Source organism: Girardinichthys multiradiatus, chromosome 8 (genome assembly GCF_021462225.1).
Source record: "Girardinichthys multiradiatus isolate DD_20200921_A chromosome 8, DD_fGirMul_XY1, whole genome shotgun sequence".
In the NCBI taxonomy this organism is placed as follows: Eukaryota; Metazoa; Chordata; class Actinopteri; order Cyprinodontiformes; family Goodeidae; genus Girardinichthys; species Girardinichthys multiradiatus.
The window spans coordinates 2,666,744-2,690,799 of record NC_061801.1 but is presented as its reverse complement, the minus strand read 5'-3'; the positions used below and the strand labels follow the sequence as shown (position 1 = coordinate 2,690,799).

At 39.2% G+C, this 24,056-nt stretch overlaps 1 protein-coding gene across 1 annotated transcript in view; it reads right to left on the bottom strand.

The window, feature by feature from the left end:
- Window positions 1-24,056, bottom strand: part of tln1 (talin 1) — a 102,130-nt gene that overhangs the window by 9,437 nt on the left and 68,637 nt on the right. Inside the window, exons 33-51 of the mRNA XM_047372148.1 lie at window positions 22,970-23,059; window positions 22,669-22,791; window positions 22,449-22,592; window positions 22,166-22,327; window positions 21,685-21,825; window positions 20,163-20,344; window positions 18,377-18,509; window positions 16,829-16,930; window positions 16,437-16,607; window positions 15,570-15,818; window positions 15,252-15,371; window positions 15,014-15,160; window positions 14,739-14,905; window positions 13,479-13,662; window positions 12,546-12,671; window positions 10,913-11,029; window positions 10,574-10,759; window positions 6,460-6,567; window positions 458-563 (exon numbers count right to left, since the gene is read on the bottom strand). Of these exons, the coding sequence (XP_047228104.1) occupies window positions 458-563; window positions 6,460-6,567; window positions 10,574-10,759; window positions 10,913-11,029; window positions 12,546-12,671; window positions 13,479-13,662; window positions 14,739-14,905; window positions 15,014-15,160; window positions 15,252-15,371; window positions 15,570-15,818; window positions 16,437-16,607; window positions 16,829-16,930; window positions 18,377-18,509; window positions 20,163-20,344; window positions 21,685-21,825; window positions 22,166-22,327; window positions 22,449-22,592; window positions 22,669-22,791; window positions 22,970-23,059 (2,758 nt within the window). The remainder of the gene's footprint in view (window positions 1-457; window positions 564-6,459; window positions 6,568-10,573; window positions 10,760-10,912; window positions 11,030-12,545; window positions 12,672-13,478; window positions 13,663-14,738; window positions 14,906-15,013; window positions 15,161-15,251; window positions 15,372-15,569; window positions 15,819-16,436; window positions 16,608-16,828; window positions 16,931-18,376; window positions 18,510-20,162; window positions 20,345-21,684; window positions 21,826-22,165; window positions 22,328-22,448; window positions 22,593-22,668; window positions 22,792-22,969; window positions 23,060-24,056) is intronic.

Sequence of the window (24,056 nt, the reverse complement as noted above, 5' to 3'; positions counted from 1 at the left end):
TTTGTAAATAACTGACAATAACAAATGTCCTTACAGTCATTGTACTATTTTTTTTCACATTATTGGTGAATTAAACATGTTTTTATGACTCATTGTTTTAGTTTGAGCTTAAATCTTAGTTACAAAAAAATCCAATCAAAGATTTTTCAATTTTCATATATTCTCACATTGTAGTAAAATGTTATTTCTATAATAAAATTATAAATACAAGAAAATAAAGCTTTGGTTTTTAAGCTAAATCTAATTAATTAGGTCTTACATTGCAGAGGCAAAAAGACTGCGATCCTAGATGTGAACTGATGACCAGCATGTTATTGTTTAGAATAAAAATTCACAGTAAGAGTTGTTCAATGATTCTTGCAACATTAGCTTCATACAAAGTCAAAATCTAGATCTAAACTAAGAAAAAAGATGTACTTGTTAGCAGTCTGCTGTTACAGCTCAGAGGTGGACATACCTTTCATTGCCTCAGCAGCCTGGATGAGCTCACTGACGCTGCCGGCCACACGCTTGGAGAAGTTGGCAAGCTGTTGCTTCAGATCATGAGTGGGTTTCTGAATGATCTATAAATGAAAATATCCATAAAACTTACATCCCAGGCTGAGTTGTTTCTGCTTTCTTACACATTTCTTATGATTCTTCACATGTAATAAGGTGATGCCCAGGTGATAAAGGGTGGCATGCCTTCATATCCCTTATTTAATTATGTAAATGTTTTGACATTACAATAACAGCAGGTAACAAGAGCAGGTAAAAACCCAGTTAGGGCTGGACCGAAACATTCAGGAAACCGAAGCCTATCTTGAAGATTGTTATGAGACATAACGCATGTTAATGCCGTGAGAGTTTACACATGTTATCACGACAATGGTGTAATGTTCCCCATTCAGCTTACGCTGCAACAGCTTGTGACATCATCCACACTGTTACCAGCAGACTCCAAACACAGCATCCCCAGGCCCTTGTCCTGATATTAGGGGACTTTACTCATGTCTCCCTGTCTTCCACCCACTATGTTACCTGCTGCACCAGTGACAATGAAACAATTCAATTCAGTTCAGTTTATTTATATAGCGCCAATTCACAACACATGTCGTCTCAAGGAACTTCACAACAGTCAGGTTCATACATTCCAATTAATCCTAACCATTGAACAGTGCAGTCGGAGTTAGCTTTTTATTCAAATTGGATAAAAAGTTTTTCTATCTAAGGAAACCCAGCAGATTACATCCAGTCAGTGACTTGCAGCATTCACTCCTCCTGGATGAGCATGTAGAGACAGTGGACAGTCACTGGCGTTGACTTTGCAGCAATCCCTCATACTGAGCATGCATGTAGCGACAGCGGAGAGGAAAAACTCCCTTTTAACAGGAAGAAACCTCCAGCAGAACCAGAACCAGGCTCAGTGTGAGCGGCCATCTGCCACGACTGACTGGGGGTTTGAGAGAACAGAGCAGAGACACAAAGAGAACAAAGAAGCACTGATCCAGGAGTACTTTCTATGGGAAGGAAAAGTAAATGTTAATGGATGTAGCTCCTTTAGTCGTTTCATCTAGAAAGAAAGAACAGATAAACTCTGAACCAGTTTTCAAGGTTAGAGTCTGAAAGAGAGCACATAGTTAGTCACAGTAGAAGCTCAGTCAATCACCATGTCTAGGAGAGAGAAAGGGTTAAACATTAAAAGACAGGGCTATGTGGATCATCTGTAGAAGGTGAGCATTAAGTTGTTGCCAGCAGAAGCTCGGACGATTCCCCTCTCCAGGAAGGTGTCACAGGTAGACACAGAGTCAGGCCAGGTGTAGCTTCTAGGAAGAGAAAAGAGAGAGAACAAAGTTAAAAGCTGAAATAACAGCAAATAATGCAAAATTAGAGAGTAGTGTGAGAATGTAGCGAAGAGGGTGAAAGCGGTCGTTATGTCCTCCAGCAGGAGGACGTATTGCTGGACTTATTGTATACCAACACTAAGGATGCATACAGCTCATCACCTCTCCCTCCCCTGGGGGATTCAGATCAGAACCTGGTTCACCTCCGGCCTGTGCATAAAGCCCTCACACATAGACGCAGTTGTGACATGCATTGTGAAGAGATGGTCTGAGAAGAAGCTCCGAGGGACTGTTTCAGCTCCACTGTGTGTGCGGAAAGCTCTGTGTTCCTCATACGGAGAACATTGACAGGATCACAGACTACATTAACTTCTGTGTGGACATTGCTGTGCCCCTCATGAAGGTACAGTGTTCCTCCTGTAACAAGCCCTGGATCAACCCTGAAATAAAGACTCTCCTTAATAAGAAGAAAAGAGTCTTTAAATCAGGAAACAAGGAGGAGATGAAAGCTGTGCAGAAGGAACTGAGAAGGAAGATCACGGAAGTAAAAACATCTACAGGAAGAAGATAGAGGACCAGCTGCAGCAGAACAACATCATTGGGTTTGGAAGAGCCTGAAAACAATTTCAGGTCCCAAACCAAACTCCCGGGAGTTTTAAGGGGGGTGAATAATCTGACAGAGTTCTTCAACAGGTCAGACACTCATCCCTCCCGCAGCCCAGTTTCCCCATCTACTCCCCACTTCCTGTCGTAGGATGGTCCCTCGACCAAGCACAAGTAGTGGTACACAGAAAAACTCTGGCGAAGATAACAGTACAGTCACCATACCCAATGAAGCTGTTGCAGGATTGGAAAGCACCAGTTGATGAATAAATGATGAATCTACAACAATCTATATGTTGTTTTATTTGGATTTGTTTTACAAAAAGCATAAGCCTGAAACACTGAATTAGGTGAGTGTTGTGATTATCATTCTCCTCGTATGCTTTAGGTCAAACCACCAATCAGAAAATCAGGAATCAGAAAAATTTGACCCTAGAAGTTATGCATATAATCCTCGTGAAGTATGTGCTAAACTCGCCACATGGTACATAGTGCTTGACCAATCCTGTGTTTCATGTCATCTGGCAGAGCAGAACTTATACAAGCAATAAATTGGAAAAATGCTACAAGGAACTTCTCCACTTAAACACTCTCTTTCTGACATCTGCACCTTAGTTGCATTTGCAGCTTCTATATCCTCATCCATAAAGATTTCAATGATGTTTTATTTGAAATACATGTGGAAAACAGGGAGAAAAGAATAAAAGATATGGCTGATGAACCCTATCCTCCTCACCCTAGCTGTCTACAATCAGACCAAGCTATTGCACTGCAGTGAGGGGTCTCAACCTGAGAGAGTTAGTCTTTAGTGTTGGACCACTCATTTTCCCTATTACAAGTCATATACACAAACTAATTTATAGACTGATGGGCAACAACTCAGTGTCTTTCCCAAGGATATTTCAACATGTGGTAGGTGAAAGCTGGAATATAGCTAGTGCTGCTCTTATTTCTTTCCTATTGGAGGTGCTCCTGACCTAATGTGTTGTCTCTTTGCTGACCACTCTCTCCTCCAGTCAACCAAAGCAGATGGCTGCTGTACATGAGTCTCGCTCTACTGGAAGTACTTCCTACTGCTGTCTGCAGCTCACAGCTCAGGATTGATTCTAAGAGAAAAATGTTTTTTTTTGATTAGTGAAAATATTTAATTGTGAATTTGAATATCATTAATATGATTTAGATTAAATAGAACTGTCTGGTGGAGTAAGACTTACATATATAATATAAAATTAACACTACTGAGGCCAGCAAAACACTGTATTAATATAACAAGATACACGTTTAAACAAAATCAGAAAAAAAAGTATAGAAAAAAGTTGTTCAGACAGAAGATCGATCAGTCACCATGTACCATAGGGTTGGGCAAAATGAATGGAATAAAAAAAAAACCAAAAGCCCCCCCCCCCCCAAATCTAAATTCTGTGCTCTTAACAATTTTTCATCCCAACAGCAAAACATAGTAATATCAAAAGGAAAAGTGGAGAGAATCGGGTTTTAAAACTGACTGACTTGTACTGCAGTCATCTTGCACACACGTCTCACTGTCAGAAGATAGAATGCATTGTTATATGACAGCAAACCCAGAACATAAATAGCCATCTGATGACTGAGTGACATGAACAGCAGAGTAGAGGGATACGTTGGTGCTCTGGTATAGATGGGGCTCAGCTGTTGTCCGAGACAGGAAATATCCAGGTTAGGGCAGTGTGCGACAGGTGCAGGGAATCAACAGAGCTCAGCACACACTCAGGTCAACCTTATTCAGATGTGACATCAAAGGAACATTGACATTACACCACAGGAATGCATGCAGGGTGCCAAACCAATCCCAAAGAAAATCAAAAAAACAATCTGATGTTAACCCAATGTGTTTGTGGTCCAAACAGACCATTGACTGAGGGAACATCATGAGAAAATGATTCATCAGGGTATGAAATACTTGGTGTCAGGCAAAATCAAATATCTGTAAGCCATATGAAGGGTAGTATAACGTGTAGGGACTTCAGGTTTTCTTTTTTTTTATAGTAGGACACTGGCAAAACAAATCATCTATGTGACGCTGACATGCACAATTAATACTAATAAACAGGCTGATTCTTCCTCTTTTCGAACCATCAGATCACTACACTCAGATAACATATAGGATCCCAGGACCACTGCCAACAACACACACACCAAGCTCACACACACAGCCAACTAAGAATACTGATGCATTATTCTGAGCAGGGGGGATATCAAATGGTCAAACTGCTATTCAAACAATGCAGACTCATATGTGCACTTCAGTCATGTGGTGCACTAACTGGTTAGCAACAGCATCAGTGAGACCCAAGTTTAAAGAAACATTGTCAAACCATTTGAAAAAGAGAATGAAAATTTCAAATCAGACATCTCTGTGGGAAGACATTTTGGAGACAATGAAGTTTGATCTAAGAACTGTTTAAGGGAATCTCGTAGGTACACAGTTACCATCAGGGTAAAAGGAAAGTACAATCTCTTTCAATTCTAGGATTTTACATATTAGGGCATAATAAAAGGTAACCTTAAATGTACAAAAAATAATCCTCACTGTCATTACTTACTAAAAATTGTAAAAATGGAAAAGCAAAGGTTTTGTCTGAAAGGTTACACGCTTACAATTTACTTATGTACACACTTTTTCCTTCTATAGGATTAAGAGGTTAGTTAGTTAATATTACATGTGCATTCATTTGTCCTGCTTGTATAGGAGTTAATATAAAGGAGCAACCAAGTAATACTAATTAAATACATCCTCAGTCTGTGTGAGAAGCTCTAGATAAGCAAGGACTTTAGTAGTCAGTTGTTCTGGAGCATACAACACAAAGCCAGAGAGAGAAGTGACTTTAAAGAAGCAAGTGCTACATCCCATCACTCTGAGAATAGTTATAATATCATTTACAAAAAATTGGAAGTCTATTATTCCAAAGTGTGAAAGATCCTTGCTGCGTGTAAAAATCTTCCCTTTAGTGTATGTTTTGTATTGTACATGATGATGTCAGCAGTCATAGTCTAAATGGTCATCAAAACCCCGAAATGCAAAGACGTTTGTTTCTGTGCTGCAATCTCTGTAGCTTCTGATTGCAGCAGGTACCAGCGCCTCTCACATTCTAGGCTGGGGCATTAAAGCAGAGGCAACGACGCATTGAGCCACCTTTTTTTTCTCCGTTTTATTTTGGTTGTTTTGTCAAACTAAACCACTTTATACAAGTAAATGCTCCTCCTACTTTGTATATAGTGTTTAGATTATTGGACTTTATCTTGTCTGCATTTATATATATATATATATATATATATATATATTTTATTTATTTATTTATTATTTTTTTTTCAAATATTTACAAATGTTTATTTTTGAAAGCATTTTACAGTCTATAAATAATATTTAAGTTCTTCTGTAGTATATGGTTTGTAACTTTTTTCACTTTCTTATTCTTAGTTTTTTTGTTTTTATACTATTTATTTTTCCTTCCTAATATCACCTTACTAGAGGTTGACCTTTAACCTGTCCTTTTGCTGAAACCATTTAATCTTCCTCTAGGGGAATGATAATCTTATCTCTATATTACTAATTGTATGATTGTCATAGAAGTTTATGTGCTCATTTACTCAACTGTTTAGGGGGTGGATCCTTGCACAATGGAGCCAGTGGTGTTTTATTAATTCACTGTTATTTATTGTATGCAGAATATCTCTCTTTTCTCTTTGTCTTTCCACCATCTTCTCTGCTTAAGACACTAAACATCCTCCTCACCACTCTTAAGATTTGTTCACTTTAGGAGCTCTCTAAAGACCTAATGCGATTTGTGTAAATATTTTTATTTTACCAAGGGAAAATTCTAAGGAAAATCTTAGAATTCAATCAACTCTTAAGATTTGTTTAAAAAAAAAAAACAGAGTAGCTGGACACATTAATGGCTCTCTCCTGCCAGGTGATAGATAGCCGCAACCATTTCTTGTACTCAAAATCAATCCCAAAACTGTAACAGTTAGAAGAAAGAGAATGTCATCTTACCACCAGAACATGTTCTAGCAGTCCCAAATACCCAGATGCACATTCGTTGCCAAAACGTAAAGCACGCATCTGGACATCCTTGCTGACCTCTGAGTGGTAGGCAGCTTCCTGAAAAGCAAACAAAGAGAAATATACATTTGAAGTATCGAGAGCTGCAGCAGGGTAAACCACTTTTTAGAATAAATTATTGATAGAATAATGAGGTGTAGCCAAGTGCACAGTAGCAGTCTATGGTACAAAACTGGTAAATGTGAAGCTGCCTTTTCTCTAATCATGGACAAAACACAGAAACAGGATAGCACTTTCCTAAACATGTCAGTCACATAATACACATTAACTACTATGATTAATACAGGGCTGGGGTCTGTAACTAATGGCTCTGGAGCCGAATGTGCCTCTTTAGGCCCTCGACAGTAGCTCTGAACAATGTTGGCCAAAAACTATGAAGAACTAAGTTTTTAGATACAAATGCAATAAAGCAGGCAAAGAGTTTTGTGCATAACATTTCCACAACAGAATTCCACTATAGGTAGAAGGGTTTTTGTTTTTGCTTAGTTATATTATTTTTGTCCTTAGGTTGAAAGCTAGGCATGTTCAATTGTCTGAACACAAATGACTTATCACCCTATCACACAGTGGAAACTCAATGCATATAGGCATCAAGATGTGGAGAAGATGACTTGTTGACAGCTTTTGTCAGAATGTGACAAAAGCACAATGAGAAAGAAATAGATTAAGGTGACATTGAACACAGCATTGTTGTTGGTGCCAGGTCTACTGGGTTTTAACATATAATCATCTCCATCATGTAAATATTGGTATATTGGTATGTAAATACCAGCTCAGTTATGGTTGAGGTGCAAACACACCCTCCATTTCTGCTACCTGTATGACCCCCTCTCTTTTCCAATGGTTATGGTCAATCTGACAGAGAGAGGTATCCCAATCGTTGTGGTTTTTAGTATAACAATGACCATCAGTGGGCTCTAGATGGATAAACTGTCTACTTTTAAGGCTAGGCTTAAAACTTTCCTTTTTGATAAAGCTTATAGTTAGAGTGGCTTAGGTTATCCTGAGCTATCTCTGTAGTTATGCTGCTATAGGCTTAGGCTGCTGGAGGACATAATGACCACTTTCACCCTCTTTACTACATTCTCATACTACTCTCCAATTTTGCATTATTTGCTGTTATTTCAGCTTTTAACTTTGTTCTCTCTTTTCTCTTCCTAGAAGCTACACCTGGCCTGGCTCTGTGTCTACCTGTGACACCTTTCTGGAGAGGGGCATCGTCCAAGCTTCTGCTGGCAACAACTTAATGCTCACCTTCTACAGATGATCCACATGACCCTGTCTTTTAGTGTTTAACCCTTTCTCTCTCCTAGACATGGTGATTGACTGAGCTTCTACTGTAACTAACTCTATGTGCTCTCTTTCAGACTCTAACCTTGAAAACTGGTTCAGAGTTTATCTGTTCTTTCTTTCTAGATGAAACGACTAAAGGAGCTACATCCATTAACATTTACTTTTCCTTCCCATAGAAAGTACTCCTGGATCAGTGCTTCTTTGTTCTCTTTGTGTTTCTGCTCTGTTCTCTCAAACCCCCAGTCGGTCGTGGCAGATGGCCGCTCACACTGAGCCTGGTTCTGGTTCTGCTGGAGGTTTCTTCCTGTTAAAAGGGAGTTTTTCCTCTCCGCTGTCGCTACATGCATGCTCAGTATGAGGGATTGCTGCAAAGTCAACGCCAGTGACTGTCCACTGTCTCTACATGCTCATCCAGGAGGAGTGAATGCTGCAAGTCACTGACTGGATGCAATCTGCTGGGTTTCATTAGATAGAAAAACTTTTTATCCAATTTGAATAAATAACTGAATCTGACTGCACTGTTCAATGATTAGGATTAATTGGAATGTATGAACCTGACTTTTGTGAAGTGCCTTGAGACGACATGTGTTGTGAATTGGCGCTATATAAATAAACTGAATTGAATTGAATTAGGGCTGCACGGTGGCGCAGTTGGTAGCACTGTTGCCTTGCAGCAAGAAGGTCCTGGGTTCGATTCCCGGCCTGGGGTCTTTCTGCATGGAGTTTGCATGTTCTCCCCGTGCATGCGTGGGTTCTCACCGGGTACTCCGGCTTCCTCCCACAGTCCAAAGACATGCCTGTTAGGTTAATTGGTCACTCTAAATTGCCCTTAGGTGTATGAATGAGTGTGTGCGTGGTTGTTTGTGTGTTGCCCTGTGATGGACTGGCGACCTGTCCAGGATGTACCCCGCCTCTCGCCCATACAGGTCCTTCTCAAAATATTAGCATATTGTGATAAAGTTCATTATTTTCCATAATGTCATGATGAAAATTTAACATTCATATATTTTATATTCATTGCACACTAACTGAAATATTTCAGGTCTTTTATTGTCTTAATACGGATGATTTTGGCATACAGCTCATGAAAACCCAAAATTCCTATCTCACAAAATTAGCATATCATTAAAAGGGTCTCTAAACGAGCTATGAACCTAATCATCTGAATCAACGAGTTAACTCTAAACACCTGCAAAAGATTCCTGAGGCCTTTAAAACTCCCAGCCTGGTTCATCACTCAAAACCCCAATCATGGGTAAGACTGCCGACCTGACTGCTGTCCAGAAGGCCACTATTGACACCCTCAAGCAAGAGGGTAAGACACAGAAAGACATTTCTGAACGAATAGGCTGTTCCCAGAGTGCTGTATCAAGGCACCTCAGTGGGAAGTCTGTGGAAAGGAAAAAGTGTGGCGGAAAACGCTGCACAACGAGAAGAGGTGACCGGACCCTGAGGAAGATTGTGGAGAAGGGCAGATTCCAGACCTTGGGGGACCTGCGGAAGCAGTGGACTGAGTCTGGAGTAGAAACATCCAGAGCCACCGTGCACAGGCGTGTGCAGGAAATGGGCTACAGGTGCCGCATTCCCCAGACCTGGGCTACAGAGAAGCAGCACTGGACTGTTGCTCAGTGGTCCAAAGTACTTTTTTCGGATGAAAGCAAATTCTGCATGTCATTCGGAAATCAAGGTGCCAGAGTCTGGAGGAAGACTGGAGAGAAGGAAATGCCAAAATGCCAGAAGTCCAGTGTCAAGTACCCACAGTCAGTGATGGTCTAGGGTGCCGTGTCAGCTGCTGGTGTTGGTCCACTGTGTTTTATCAAGGCCAGGGTCAATGCAGCTAGCTATCAGGAGATTTTGGAGCACTTCATGCTTCCATCTGCTGAAAAGCTTTATGGAGATGAAGATTTCATTTTTCAGCACGACCTGGCACCTGCTCACAGTGCCAAAACCACTGGTAAATGGTTTACTGACCATGGTATCACTGTGCTCAATTGGCCTGCCAACTCTCCTGACCTGAACCCCATAGAGAATCTGCGGGATATTGTGAAGAGAACATTGAGAGACTCAAGACCCAACACTCTGGATGAGCTAAAGGCCGCTATCGAAGCATCCTGGGCCTCCATAAGACCTCAGCAGTGCCACAGGCTGATTGCCTCCATGCCACGCCGCATTGAAGCAGTCATTTCTGCAAAATGATTCCCGACCAAGTATTGAGTGCATAACTGTACATGATTATTTGAAGGTTGACGTTTTTTGTATTAAAAACACTTTTCTTTTATTGGTCGGATGAAATATGCTAATTTTGTGAGATAGGAATTTTGGGTTTTCATGAGCTGTATGCCAAAATCATCCGTATTAAGACAATAAAAGACCTGAAATATTTCAGTTAGTGTGCAATGAATCTAAAATATATGAATGTTAAATTTTCATCATGACATTATGGAAAATAATGAACTTTATCACAATATGCTAATATTTTGAGAAGGACCTGTAGACTGCCGGAGATAGGCACCAGCTTCCCCCGTGACCCACTATGGAATAAGCGGTAGAAAATGACTGACTGACTGAATTGAATTAAATATTTGAATCTAAGTCACAAAGAATGAGGGCAGTTCTGAGGACAACAGGGAGTCCAACACAGTACTTTCAAGGTGTGCCTAATAAACTGACCAGTGATTTTTAACCAACTGCATTGAACAGCATTGACCCAGTGAAGGATTGAAGGACTTATGCAGATAAATATCTGATGTACCTTGCAGGAGTGCAACATGTCAGCAATAGCTCGTCTGCTGAGATTAGCAGTGGCGATGATGTCCTCCTGACGACAGGAGTTCCCAGCAGCCACTGCCTTCGCTGTTGCCACAGTGATTCCTTTTGTCATACGAATGAACTCCTCTGGTGTGGTCGTCTTTGGTGGTGGATCAGAACTGCAGAACACCTGTGTGCCAACAGCATAATCAGAAAGTGACTAGATAGCTCTTATCCAAAAATTAGTTATTTCCTTTTATGAATTATATTCCACAGAAAATTGTAATCAATTGCAACTGAAAGCAAGTTTTGGCCTCATTATGTGTAGCCAAATGTGACTTACAGTCAGCTCCTGCTTGATGTGTTCAATAGTGGCCTCTAAAGCTCTGGTACCCTTTGTGGCTTCATCCTCCACTGCCTTTACGGTCTTCAGCAGAGATGTCACATTGGTCACCATCACCTACAGAGAGAGGTAAGGTAAAGTAAAATGGCCACAGATCAGACTGACCTCGACATACGTCGATGTAAAACAATCAACAATTGGAGCAACATTAGCGGTGCTGCAGTGCATTTTATCCACTGGTGCCTTTAATGGGTGCATCTTGCTGAAGTGAGCCAGAACAGAACAGATGACTGTTGACACAGAACGGGCTCGAAGAGAATTGCCGGGAGCCGTGCAATGGAGCGGGAACGCCCACTGGACTGAAACTAGATTGTGCAGATGAAACTTGTGCAAAGATATTCTCTACAAATTTAGACTTTGGGGTCTTCCATAGACATAATAATTTTATATCTTAACTAGGCCATACAAGACATACAATAATATGCCAATCCTGTTCAACCAATATGCACTTAAATAAACTACAAAGACAAGATATTATTGTTCAAACTGATAAACTTCATTGTATTTTTGCAAAAATTCCCAAAAAGCTGAAACATGGGCAACAAAAGAAGAAGTTGAGGAATGTTCAAAAAACACCTGTTTGGAACATTCTACAGGTGAACAAGTTAATTGGAAACAGATGAGTGTGATGATTGGTTATAAAAGGAGCATCCCTGAAAGGCTCAGTCGTTCACAAGCAAGGACGGGGCGAGGTTCACTACTTTGTGAACAACTGCTTGAGCAAATAGTCCAACAGATTAAGAACGTTTCTCAACGTACGATTGCAAGGAATTTGGGGATTTCATCATCTATAGTCCATAATATCATGAAAAGTTTCAGAAAAGCTGGACAAATCTCTGCAAGTAAGTAACATTGGATGGCTGTGACCTTCGACCCCTCATGAAGCATTCCATGTAAAACCAAAATCATTCTGTAACAGATATTACCATGTAGGCTCAGGAACTCTTCAGAAAACCATTGTCAGTTAACAGTTCGTTGCTACATCTAGACTGGCCTGCCTGCGGTCCAGTCCTGTCTCCCATTGGATGTGACAAAATATGACAACGGAGACCCTGGACTGTGGAGTAACTGAAGTTGTAAATCAAGCAAGAATGGGAAAGAATTCCACCTACAAAGCTTCAATAATTAGTGTCTTCGGTTCCCTAACGCTTATGGAGTGGAAAGGTGATGTAACGCACAGGTAAACATGTCTCTGTCCCAGGTTTGTTGGAGCGTGTTGAAATCATTATGTTCAAAATACGTGAATAATCGGAAAAAAACAATAAAGTACAAGTTAAATAGGATTTGCAAATAATAGTATTCTGTTTATTTACATTTTACACAATGTCCCAACTTCATTGAAACTAGTGTTGTAGATCACTTTGCTTTTCAGAGAAATTTTAGTCTTACACTGGTGCAAAGTTGCATAATTACAATACAGGTACAGCTCAATCCATATGTGACACTTAATAAACTAAGCTTTAGTGTGAATCAGTGTTACTGCAGAAAATTTAAACCATTCAATGAATAACCAGCAGATGAATCAAGAAGAATAGATAATTTGTCAGATGTAATGGCGACTTTTGTATATTACCTTAGCAGAACTTTTAAGCTGGAGCATGCTTGGGTCATCATGAGGTTTACCTGCAGCTGCCTTTGTGGCACTAATCAGGTTACCAAGAGCTTTGGCCACATCCTTCACTGCATTAATCAAGACCACCTAAACAGAACAGAGCACATCAGAAAGCTGTATACAACCTGTCTTTCCAAACACCATGTTTAGTACATGCAGTTTTCCAGAAAATTGTTGGACATCCTATTTACATGGCTTATAAACTTTCTTTTGTTTTTTGGTTTCTTTCCATTGTTTTAAGGAATAATTTATCTGCTTTAAAGAATATGGTGATTACTTATATCTGGTCTTATCCCTCTGCATGTTTTGGTTTCTTTGTCTTGCAGTAAATCTATATGATTGAATGCAATATTGCAATTTCCCAAATATCACTAGACAGTCTCCAGAGAAGCTCCAACCATGAGCAAAATAACCTCTACTGCCACTCACACAGAACTAATGAGTTAAATTACCCTTCATGAATTGCCAAAAGCTTAGTGAATGTTGCCAAGTCTGCTCTGGAAAAGCCTCCAGCCTTGATATGAATAGTTGTTATAATCAGATCAAACAGATGAAGGACAACTCTGTCTGCAGTCTTTAACTTCAATAATAAATAAATTCATTTATTAAATGTTATTTACAGATTAAGATTGCTTTTCAGCATCCCTTTTTAGACAAAAAAATCATCACTGAAGTAGGTTTGATTAAGATTTACTTACATTATCCAAAACCCATCTGTTTATAACAGCTAACTTTTGAAGTAGATTTTAACAAGCAGATTATTTTAATTGATTTATCTGAACTGATCAACTCCATTGGACATATGTGGTGGTGTTTGTATCAAACTTTAGGAGAGGACCAACCTGCAGCCATCCTGAAAATATCTGAAATATTCTGATCTTCTGCTAAGCCTACCTGTGTCTCAGGGTCTTCAGAACCCAGACTAGCTGCTCCCAGTTTGACCACATCAGCCAGTTTGGTTATAGTGGAAACTGAAGATTGGGCAGCCTGAGCCAGTCTCTCTTGACTGGCTCCAGCACCAGACACCAGCAGCTTGGTGTCCTCTACTAGAGCCTTGGCTGTCTTCAGAATGTATTCTCTGAAAAACACAAGGTAAAATGGTACAGGTTATGTCACAGGTTGAGGCAGGTTTTCTTATCCTAACACTCCTGTAATGCAAAGATTGTTCTTCTTAAATGTACATGTTCATGAGAACTTTCTTGAAGAACCCAACAGTTAATAAGGCCATTGTGGTGATGTAAATTATCTTTCTATTGGGGAGTAAACAGCAGTTATAACATGAAAGGTTTATTGGTACAAAAGTGACATTATATTCCTAAGAAGCCTGAGCTGAGTCTGCCAGGTTATGTACACATATACAACTGTGTGGAGATCTGTTATAAATAATAGATTTCCCCCTTAATTTAAACTTAACCCATAATGTCCCTATGTACATTGAGGAAAGTTTCTCTTTAAGGTCTAACAACTTTTACCTTATGAAGTCCCCAGGTGACATCCTAGTTTACTCATTCAGTAAAATAATATCATATAGAACAGGTTTCTCAAATATCGCTGTGACATACAGGTCACATTGGGCATTATAATCTAAATTGTAAAAATAATTTATTTTTTATTTTCTAAAGGAGGCTTGGGTTTGTTGAATTGGTTATAACAGAGTAACACACCTGTACTGCTTTAAGAGTGGCTACAGTTACTTTTTCTAACTGAGATAAACCCAGATAGAATTAAGATCAGCTTATTTTAACTTTGTTGTAGGCAACCAAATACTGCATGGGGTCTAATAAGGCTGGAGAACCTGATACACTGTGCCCATCTATTTCTAGTGTTTGTTTGGTAGAGGTTGGAAGTATCTGTGGTTCAACATTCATGGAGTGATCAACACCGTTCTCAGGTCCAGTAACAAACAAAACCTTCTATTCCCTGATAAGCTATTAGGCAGCTTTACTGGCAGTATGGATGCATCCTTGGTCAATTTACGGAGATCAGAACATAGGCTTTCCTGTTACCAGTACAGTAAATACCATATTTATTTTGTTATTAAATTAATTAATTATTTTACATAACGTAATATAAGCATCATAAGACCTAGAAGCATAAGCATTCATGACACACACCAAATAAGAGGTTCCCGAATATAAACATGGTGGCTGGTACCTGTGGTCAGCAAATGTTTCAGCGTTCTCTCGATTAAGAGTCCCAGCAGTGGCAAACATGATGGTTGTGTCAAGATCAGCAATGATTCCAGCAACAGCGCTTGCAGCTGTAATACAGGCCTGGGTGCCACGGTTGCCAGCTTGAAGGGATGCCAACACATGGGAGACCTACAAAAAAACAATACATGTGCAAATAAAAAAACATTGAATGGAGGACAGCGATAAGCAAAAATAGATCTCTTTGTGCTTTAAGGTTGACAGCATCTATTGTCTGACCTTCTCTGAGACTTTGCGGGCACTTTCAATCAGTTCTTTCTTAGTAAACGAGTCATTGGGACTGCACTGCAGTGCACCAGCTTTGGTCACCAGACTTGTGCAGGTGAAACCCAATTCTCCGACTTGCTTCTTAATGTGAGATCCAATCTGGGGTAAAAACAAAACAGTAGAAGAAAGAGACTTGGTATGAAATATATAAAAATGAACAACATGCCAGACAGCAGAAGAATGTATTCACTTCATCATTCTCCGCAGTAAGTGCTGCATATTTGGCCTCATTTGCTAGATTTCCAAAATTACTGGTGAGATGGTTGGCCAATCCTCCAAGGTCATCTGGGTTGGAGTTAGACTTGGTCACCTAAACAACGACAAAACAACGACAGTTAAGTGAATTCAGTTGCAATGAGGGTATTCAGGCCACTTAACAGCTTGTCTGAGGCTGCTTAACCAACAGCATAGCTCTATTTAAAACTTTCTAATGAAGGCACTGAAACTAAAAAAAACAAACTGGATTATTGATAAATACTAAAACTTTCTCGGATGATGGATTTCTTACCATTTCCTGCACAGTAACAGCAATAGCCTTGGCTGTTTTCACCATTGTAGTCTGGTAATCTACGAAGGTGCCATCTGGTTCATCTGCAGGCCCGTCTTCCATTTTATTGATAGCATGATTGATGGAATCCACCATGCCACCCACAGCACCTGCTGCACTGGCAGCCTCACCCAGTGTGGCACCCAGGTCATCTACTGCTTCTTTCATCATCTGCACTGAATCCTCCAGAGCATTCTGCATGTATGCCGCCTGCAAGAAACAAAGTGAAGAAATGCAGGATCACAGAGATTGAGAACATTTTATTTGAAAGTCAATGCTTTTTTCCTCTACCTCAACTAAAGTGATCCTGATCTGCAGTAAGATGTGGATCAGGATCACTTTAAATACACAAAACACATCAAATGACTCCCAATAAGAGCTCAGTCAAACAAAGAAAAACTGGAAAATGAGTGGACACAGCAAAAGCATTGAGTAGTAATTATTTTGCTACAATAGCACATGATAAAATGTTTTTTTTGCAGCCAACAAAAACAGCTGCTGCACTTCATATCTGGAATGTTCATAGGTGCAAAATAATTTGATCTGAGACTTTTTGGCAAAAATGTATTTGCAACTTTGTTTGTCAGCCCTTCTCAGAATGTACTTCTGATACAACTTAATAGATGTCACAGTCAGTTTTTACATGATTCTGATTTTCATGGTGTTACAAACTTAAAGGATGAAACATCTTAACACAACATATCCGTTTTCTGAACATGGGTATGGGAAGTGCAGTTAAAGACCCAGGGTGAGTGGGTAGAAAAAAAAACACCTTGTTCTTGCTGAAGATGCATGCAGTCAAAACAACAACAATGTTTAGCTCAGTACCTTGGGGTTTCCTCCAGCCTCCTTAGCAGTATAAAGCATCTGCAGAGCTGATTCTGCCAAGGTCTTGGTCTGGTCTAAGACAGCCATCTGCTGTTGGCTGCTGAGGATCTTGGATGCTGTGCCAATTGCAGCCATGATCAAGGGCTCAAAGTAGCTGGCCATCTGAGAAACCTGTTCATGTTTGCAGGAAACAATGCATTTTAGCAAGTTCAAAACAGGATCAAGAAGAAGAGGCACATGAAAGTCAGCCTTCAAATGGACCACCATACTTGTGTTTGGAGAAGCACTGATCTGAATCGGTGTGTGAGAGAGAAGTCACAGTTGACTATTTAAAACCTGATGTTAAACTGTGTATGTGAGTGCAGTTGGCAGTTGTTTGCAGTTGTGTTTACCTTGTGTCCAAGCTGAGAGGCCTCAGATCGCGCAGCCACTGCCACAGGATCTATCAGGTTACTGATCTCATGAACTGAGGCAGCCATCTGCTCATGAAGAGTCTACAGAACAAAGTTGCAGAGCATAAGGAGATTCAGTTTGCTCATTAGATCCATAAGCAGATCAAAAATTACCTGGTGATGTCATTTTGTTGTAATTTCTCCAAAAATGCTATGTAGTTATTTTAAAGCCCTTTTAAACATTTTACAGAATTGTAGTTTTTGGATTAGTACCCCAATTACAAACAGCATAAAATGACCCTCATTTATTTTTTTTATAAAATTTCATGGAAACATTTGATTCTTGGCAACTGTAACTGTCAGGAATCTATATTTTGTGGACAACACAATATAGTACTAGTGTCACTCTGTAAGAAGACTGTCTTTCACACCAATGTCTGATATATGTAAGTGATATCTTCATTTACTAGCTCATAAAAGATTTAATGTCATCAAACCACTACATTTTAACATGATAGCTGCACATGTGTTTCAGCTGCGACTGCTGTGTATTTACTGTGTAAATACTTTCCACTCACATATGCAGTTTGTGTTGCTCTATTGCTCTTGTAAAATTAGCATATACATGTTTTAATTCCGTCTTCTTACATATCAAGCTCTGAATAACTAAGGTCTATCTAACATCAGAGATCTGATTGGTCCATATGTTCCTAACAGAGCACTTTGTTCTCAGACTGCAGGTTTACTGGTGGTTCCTAGAGTTTCTAGAAGTAGAATGGGAGGCAGATCCTTTAGTTATCAGGCTCCTCTCCTGTGGAACCAGCTCCCAGTTTTAGTTCGTGAGGCAGACAGCCTTGGTAGTTTAAATGGATTTATTTGATCATTGATTAACTAATGTCAGACTTTAGATTTTACAACCACTTTAGCCCATGTCTTTAAAAAGTGCCTTTCAGTATGCTTATTTAATTGTTTTTGTGTGTCTGCTAATCCACAACACTATATAAAGTGTATTGAATTGATAGAATTAAAAAAAAGGTTTAAAAAGGACAGAACCTGTCCGTAAGATAAAATCTAGAGCAAGATGTCATTCTTGTGAGGACCAACATATGATGAAACAATAGTACAAATGATTACTCTTATCTAAAGTGACAAACGTGCCATTAAAGCACAATAATTCTAATATGGCTCATTTTTGGGTTATGAAACTGCTGCTGCTACAAAGCAACACTAACAGCACTGGTTACTGCAACAAAAGAAAAGGTCACGCAGAACTTCCCTCTTTTACTATTGTCTCAGTGTGTGTTCATTACTGTTGAATAATCTATAAAATACTGTTTCACATATGTTCTGATGCCAGGGTCTAAAGAAATCTGTAAAAATAAATGATAAACTAAATATAGAAAAAGAAAATAAGCCAGCTAACAAAGTAACATCTTTGTTTCATCAGATTCATAGAAAGGTCAAATAAATATATTTTTCTTCTCAAGATTTGAAGCCAGTTAACTATTTATAAAAACAAGGAGGAGTAGAAGGAAATGTAGTCTTTACCTCCATAGAGATGTCATCTCGGGGTGTTAGCTGTTGACTTATAGCAGCCAGAGATGCCTGATCAACTTCACGGATGCAGCCGTTCACCACTTCTATAGCATCATCACATTCTCTCTGACCTGGAGCTTTTTCTCTGCACAGGCAAAGAGGGAGGTAAGAAGTGCTTACAGCATAATGAGAAGGCACTCTTATATTCTTCTAGCCAATCTAAGAAATGCTAAGGAGGAAAGTCTTATTTTCAGAAATGTTGAAAAGAATAAATACATTATGGACTAAATTCTTCATATGGAGAGTCAGCGTCTAATAATTTTACCTATGTAGATAGGAGGCCAAATCTTTTTTTTTTTAGCAAAAAGCATTTTCATGTATTTTTTATTTTTCTAGATCATGTTTATTTCTTCTCATTAAAACATGTATATAGAAGAATATAGTAGAATAAAATCCTCTAGTCATTTATAGGTCTAGTATCTTGTAAATACAACCTCATAGGAACAACATGACATCAGCATGATGCGGTCTCATCTCATTTATTCTGCTTCTACAGGACTTCAGAAAAGGAGCAGTCAGCCAATATTAATCAAATTTATCATCAAGTCTGTGTTAGAAGTGTAATAAAACCAGGTTTATTTTTTCAGTGTTCTCATTTGGAGCATGCATTTGCGTTTTAAAACAGGACAGGTCAGACTGTGCTATGCTCTGATTAATTAAACAAACTCTGAAGCTCTTTCACATCTTAATTGTTAAAGTTCATGGCAGGCCAATAAGAAAAGCACGGCTTGTTTAGAAGGACTGACAGAAGAAAGTCCCAGTGCTCTACAATGAACAACTCCATAAATTAGGTTCGCAAAAGTTGCATTTGACCAAACTGCAAGACATCAGAAGCATCGGTTATTGCACAAGTCAGAACACAGTGGAGATATCTGGCAATAATGTAGAGTGGTCAAGGCTCAAACTGTGTCACACAATAACACAGTGATCGTTAAACAAAGCAGCAAATCTACAACAGAAAGCATAAAACCTCAATAAACTAAAGTAATGTTGTAAAGAAGAGTAGGCCAAAATCTCTCCACAACACTGTGAGAGACTGATAAAGTCCTACAGAAGACATATGCTTTAAATTATTGCTGAACACACTACTGAAATATAGTACTCTGATGTAGTATTGGTGAATAATAGTGACAAGCAGTATTGTCCAGTGTTTTCATCTGGATTTGTATTTGCCGCTTGTGAAGACAGACATTTTTGTTTATTATGGTTACATAAGTAAAAATTGGAAAAATAATAACACAAAGAGTGAATAAAACCAAGCCAGTATAATACAATATTGAATTTAGGGCTGCAACTAACGATTATGTTGCCGGCTATTTTTTCAATTAATAACCGGATGGCAAAAGGTGCTTAATAGGAAATTATTTTACAGAACCAAGTTGGGCTAAAGTTTACAAAGATTTTTCATCTTAAATGTCAATTTTTTTTGTACAATTTAGGCCTAATAACTCCTTTGAGTAGGTTGGTCTTTTTAGCAAATTGAATGTTTTTGAGTCTGTATACTCCAGTTAACGATTATTTAATTGCTAAATTAGTTGACGATTATTTCAATAATCGATTAATCGTGATTAATTGTTTCAGCCCTAATTGTAATGCAACACTGAAAATAATTCTTTCTCTTGCTATATTAAAATTATTATATTGTATTTTGCAGGTATCATACATTATAATGTTATTTTATTCTGTGTTGTAGTTTAAACACTGATGATAAAAACTGGTTTCAACTAATGAAGCATACCTCATGTTGGTGATGAGCTTCTTAATGGAGTCAGACACGGTTCTTGAGTGTCCCGCCAGCACTGACCACTTAGGAGGGTCTTTGGGGTTGACAGCCAGGGAACGGGCCGTCTGGATCAGGCCCGTCGAGCTCTCCAGTATCATCTGTGCTGCTGTTAAAATGGGCTCCATGGCTGCATGACCCTGAGAAGTGTGGATGAAATCCTGTTTAAAGTATTTCAGATAATTTTGCATAGCTTCTGTTTTATAATATGAGCTGTGTGTTATCAGCTGGTAAATGCCACATGTGTGCTTCAGGCTGGCCACTCCAGCCTTCTCTCTCTTTTACTGTAATCTCATCATTGTCTTTATGGAAGTATTAAGGGTTTACCTAGAAATCTATGTTGGCTATTAGACAGCTGATTGTCTCACACTTCTATACTACTTTATACTGCTGAGCTGTTGTCTGCTTAGTCTTACTGAGTTTGTCTTAAATGAGTGCTTAGTCAGCAGGGACAGATGTTTCCAGATGTTGTTTAGCTGTTTTCCTGGAGTGTTAACATGTATTTCACGTTACTGTGACAAGTTGCCAGCATTAAAAAGTCGCTGCAAAGTGAAACTGAAAGTTATTCTTTTATTCTTGAAAAGAAGTGAAAAAAAGGATCAAAATATCACAACTTTTCTTTCTTTAAACACATTTTTCAGTAACCAATATAGTCTCCCAACTCGGGGGTGAAACAGCATGTTCATCCGATCATGATAAGCAGTACTTTCTCAAAGAAAAATGAAAATGTTCATTTGTGTCCTTCCTCATGTGGAAGATGAGCCCAGTAGGTCCTCAGTAGAATTTCGATTGGATGAGAGAAAGAGCTGGGTCAGTGCTACCTGTACAGATCTATCTGGATTCCACTTTCCTTTTAAGGAACTATAGGAGATACAAAGTTGTGTACAATTTGTTTTATTTAACAAATAAGTGGAACCAACATTGATCATAAAGGGAAAAGGTGCTTCTTGGAACACCTTTAATTACTGTTGGATACAAAATGACTACCTCTATGCTTTCACACATCCCTGACCTATGCCTGATTTCTACTGAAATCAAAGCATATTGCATCAACAAATATACAATTTGTTGATGATCTTCCATTCTGTCAAATCTACAGATTTGATGCTTCTAGTAAAAAATCGTTTCAGTATCCTGCCAATCTGCACTCAGCTGATCAAGAGAAAATGTCTGGTCACTGGTTCACAGTTTAGTACATCACCAGTTTCTTTTTAGTGATGCATTGTTACACTGGCTAAATGGTACATAACATACAATGTATCATTGCTATGGAAAGCTTTAAACAGCAATCCAATAGGCATTCAGGTTTGTTGGTTATTGACTTACAGCTGAGAATACTGCAAGCTAGTGCATAAAATGGAATTAAAAGAGGTAAATAGCTCACAATCCAAATCTGTTTATGAAGAAAAAAAAAATCACATTAACATTCTTTATGTTATGAAGGAAGCAGTGCACAGGTGAAAGGTTAGGAGAAGCTAACCTCAGGACTGATCTGAGCAGAAATGCTGGCGAACTCTGGGTTTGAGGCGAAAGCAGCCAGGTTGTCCACAGCTTCCATCAGTGGACCAGTAGCAGCCTTGCACTTCTCTCTGTTCTGCTGATTAAAGGCTCCATCTAAAGCCTGGAAAGGGGACATCAATCAGAACATTTCAAATGGCTACATTTCTAGAGCTGTACTTCTTGAGCTTACACCTTTAAGCTGCATTTTGCTGAGTAATGAGTGTCGCTCAGTTAACTGTGTACAACTATGTAATCATGTGTTTCCAGGAAATCTCTTTTTATAACTATTCTCTACTTGATTTGTTGCCCATTTCAAAAATAAAACTCTCAACAGAACTCAGATCAGCAAAACAGTAAATACAAACAAACCAGATCAGTGTAAACCTAGTGTATACTTTACTTAACAGAAATGTCTTTTTTATGTTAATGGTCATGAGCCAAAAATGATTTACAATACAAACCTTAATAGATTTCACCAGGTTAGCAGTGGTGTTGGCCACCTCCTTAGCTGACTGGACAAACTGCCTCTTGGCAACAGGGTTAGGGGTTTTGGAAGAGGCCAGGCGGCAGGCGTTGCAGAGCGCTGAGGTGTGTTTGGCAACAATGGTAGCTGCAGAAAGCACCTGGGCAGAAAGTAGAAAGAAAGCAGTTCCTCGCATGAAGAATCATACTAAAAGAGACCAAAACTGGTTAAAGCAGTGGAACTGACATTTACTGATAAGCGGGATTGAAGTAACCACATACCTGAGACTGGGTACAGGCTGGATCCACCAGGTTCTGGCAGGCCATTTGAATGGCCTGGTTAGCCCGGGCAAACTGAGTTGGATCTACAAGACCTTTCTGACCTGCTACACTGTTGGCGTCGGATACTCCCACCAGATAAGCTGCCTAGACACATCAGCAGATGACTGGTCACAAAACCCAACTAAAATACACAGACAATAGCTCACAGTACTCATTGTACCTGTGCAGCAGCTTCAGTGAGACCACACAATGCTTTGGATCCAGCACTGACTGAATCTCCAAACTCTGGCAGGTTAGAATTCTTGGCATTTTGTGAAATGCCTGCCATGGACTCACCAAGAACCTGTCCATAAGAAACAAGACATTCAGGCATGCTAGGTTTCATGTTCTATTACAAGCGTTTCAGTGAAAGTACAGCGCACCTTAAAGTTTGTTTTAAACCCCAACAATTTAGTCTGCAAGATAAGACTTTTGAAGGAAATGAAACAGGATAGGAAAAGCTGCTGTAATGTGTTTTGTACCTTAGAATTCTCCATGACGCTGTCAAAGCACTCGAAGAACGACTGATCATTAACTGCCTCTGTTGGGTTCTCCAGCATCCCTTTCACTGACTGCACACAGAGACCAAACCATTACAACCCACACCTCCAAAACAGCAGTCACACACTATGGTGTATGATGATATACAACCTTAATTAAATAATACTCCAGCCAGGCATAGGCTGGATCTCGCCATCAAGGTTTTAGAAAGTTGCTGCTTCAGAACTACTACATTTTCCCTCATAATGTTACCACAGAATAAACTCCTCTTTTCAGAGAAATTACCAGAGTGATGGAGTTTTCTCTGGCTGTGTAGATCACAGAGCAATGCAGCCTTGCTGCAGGACACTTCCAGTTAGCTGGCTAAAAGAAGATTAGAATGTTCCCTCCCACAAAATAAAGACATATTTTACTGCTCGGAAATCTTTCCAGTGGCAAAAAAGACAAACAGTCATGGAGGAAAAGCTAAAGGCTTCCCACCTCAATCCATAACAAGGTAATGCTGTTTTAAATCTACAGCTGGCAAATCAAGTCAGCATGTCCAACGCAGCCAACTGCAGTCATAGCCTGACTAATTAACCAATTATTATCAGCTAGTATCCTCCAACTTACATCCAAGTATCAAAATTAAAACAAATAAAATTAACTAACAACCATTTTCTATGATAATATTAGAAATGTTTTAATTTTATAAAGGTTGGAACTACTATCTCATCAGTTCAGCTAATAATATGTTGGCCACTTGGGGCCACTCATAGACTGTAAAGAACATTAAACTTTTAACCCAAGTGGGTCAGGCAATCAGTAAGTATGGGAAAAAAGAAAAGGTGTGCTGAAAGTGCCTTTATCTATGCTGACTTAGTAGCACACTGAATTCTACACAGTTTATCCCTATACATGCATGATTACATGCAATTGGCACACATCATTAACCATACAGAGACATAACAGAATGCTTTAGAAAATGAATTCTATTTCTTCATGTTTGGAACCATATAAAAATTAAGACATGCCAACATACTTGGCAAGATAAGATAACTGCAGTTTAAGAAAGACACACTCTGGGTC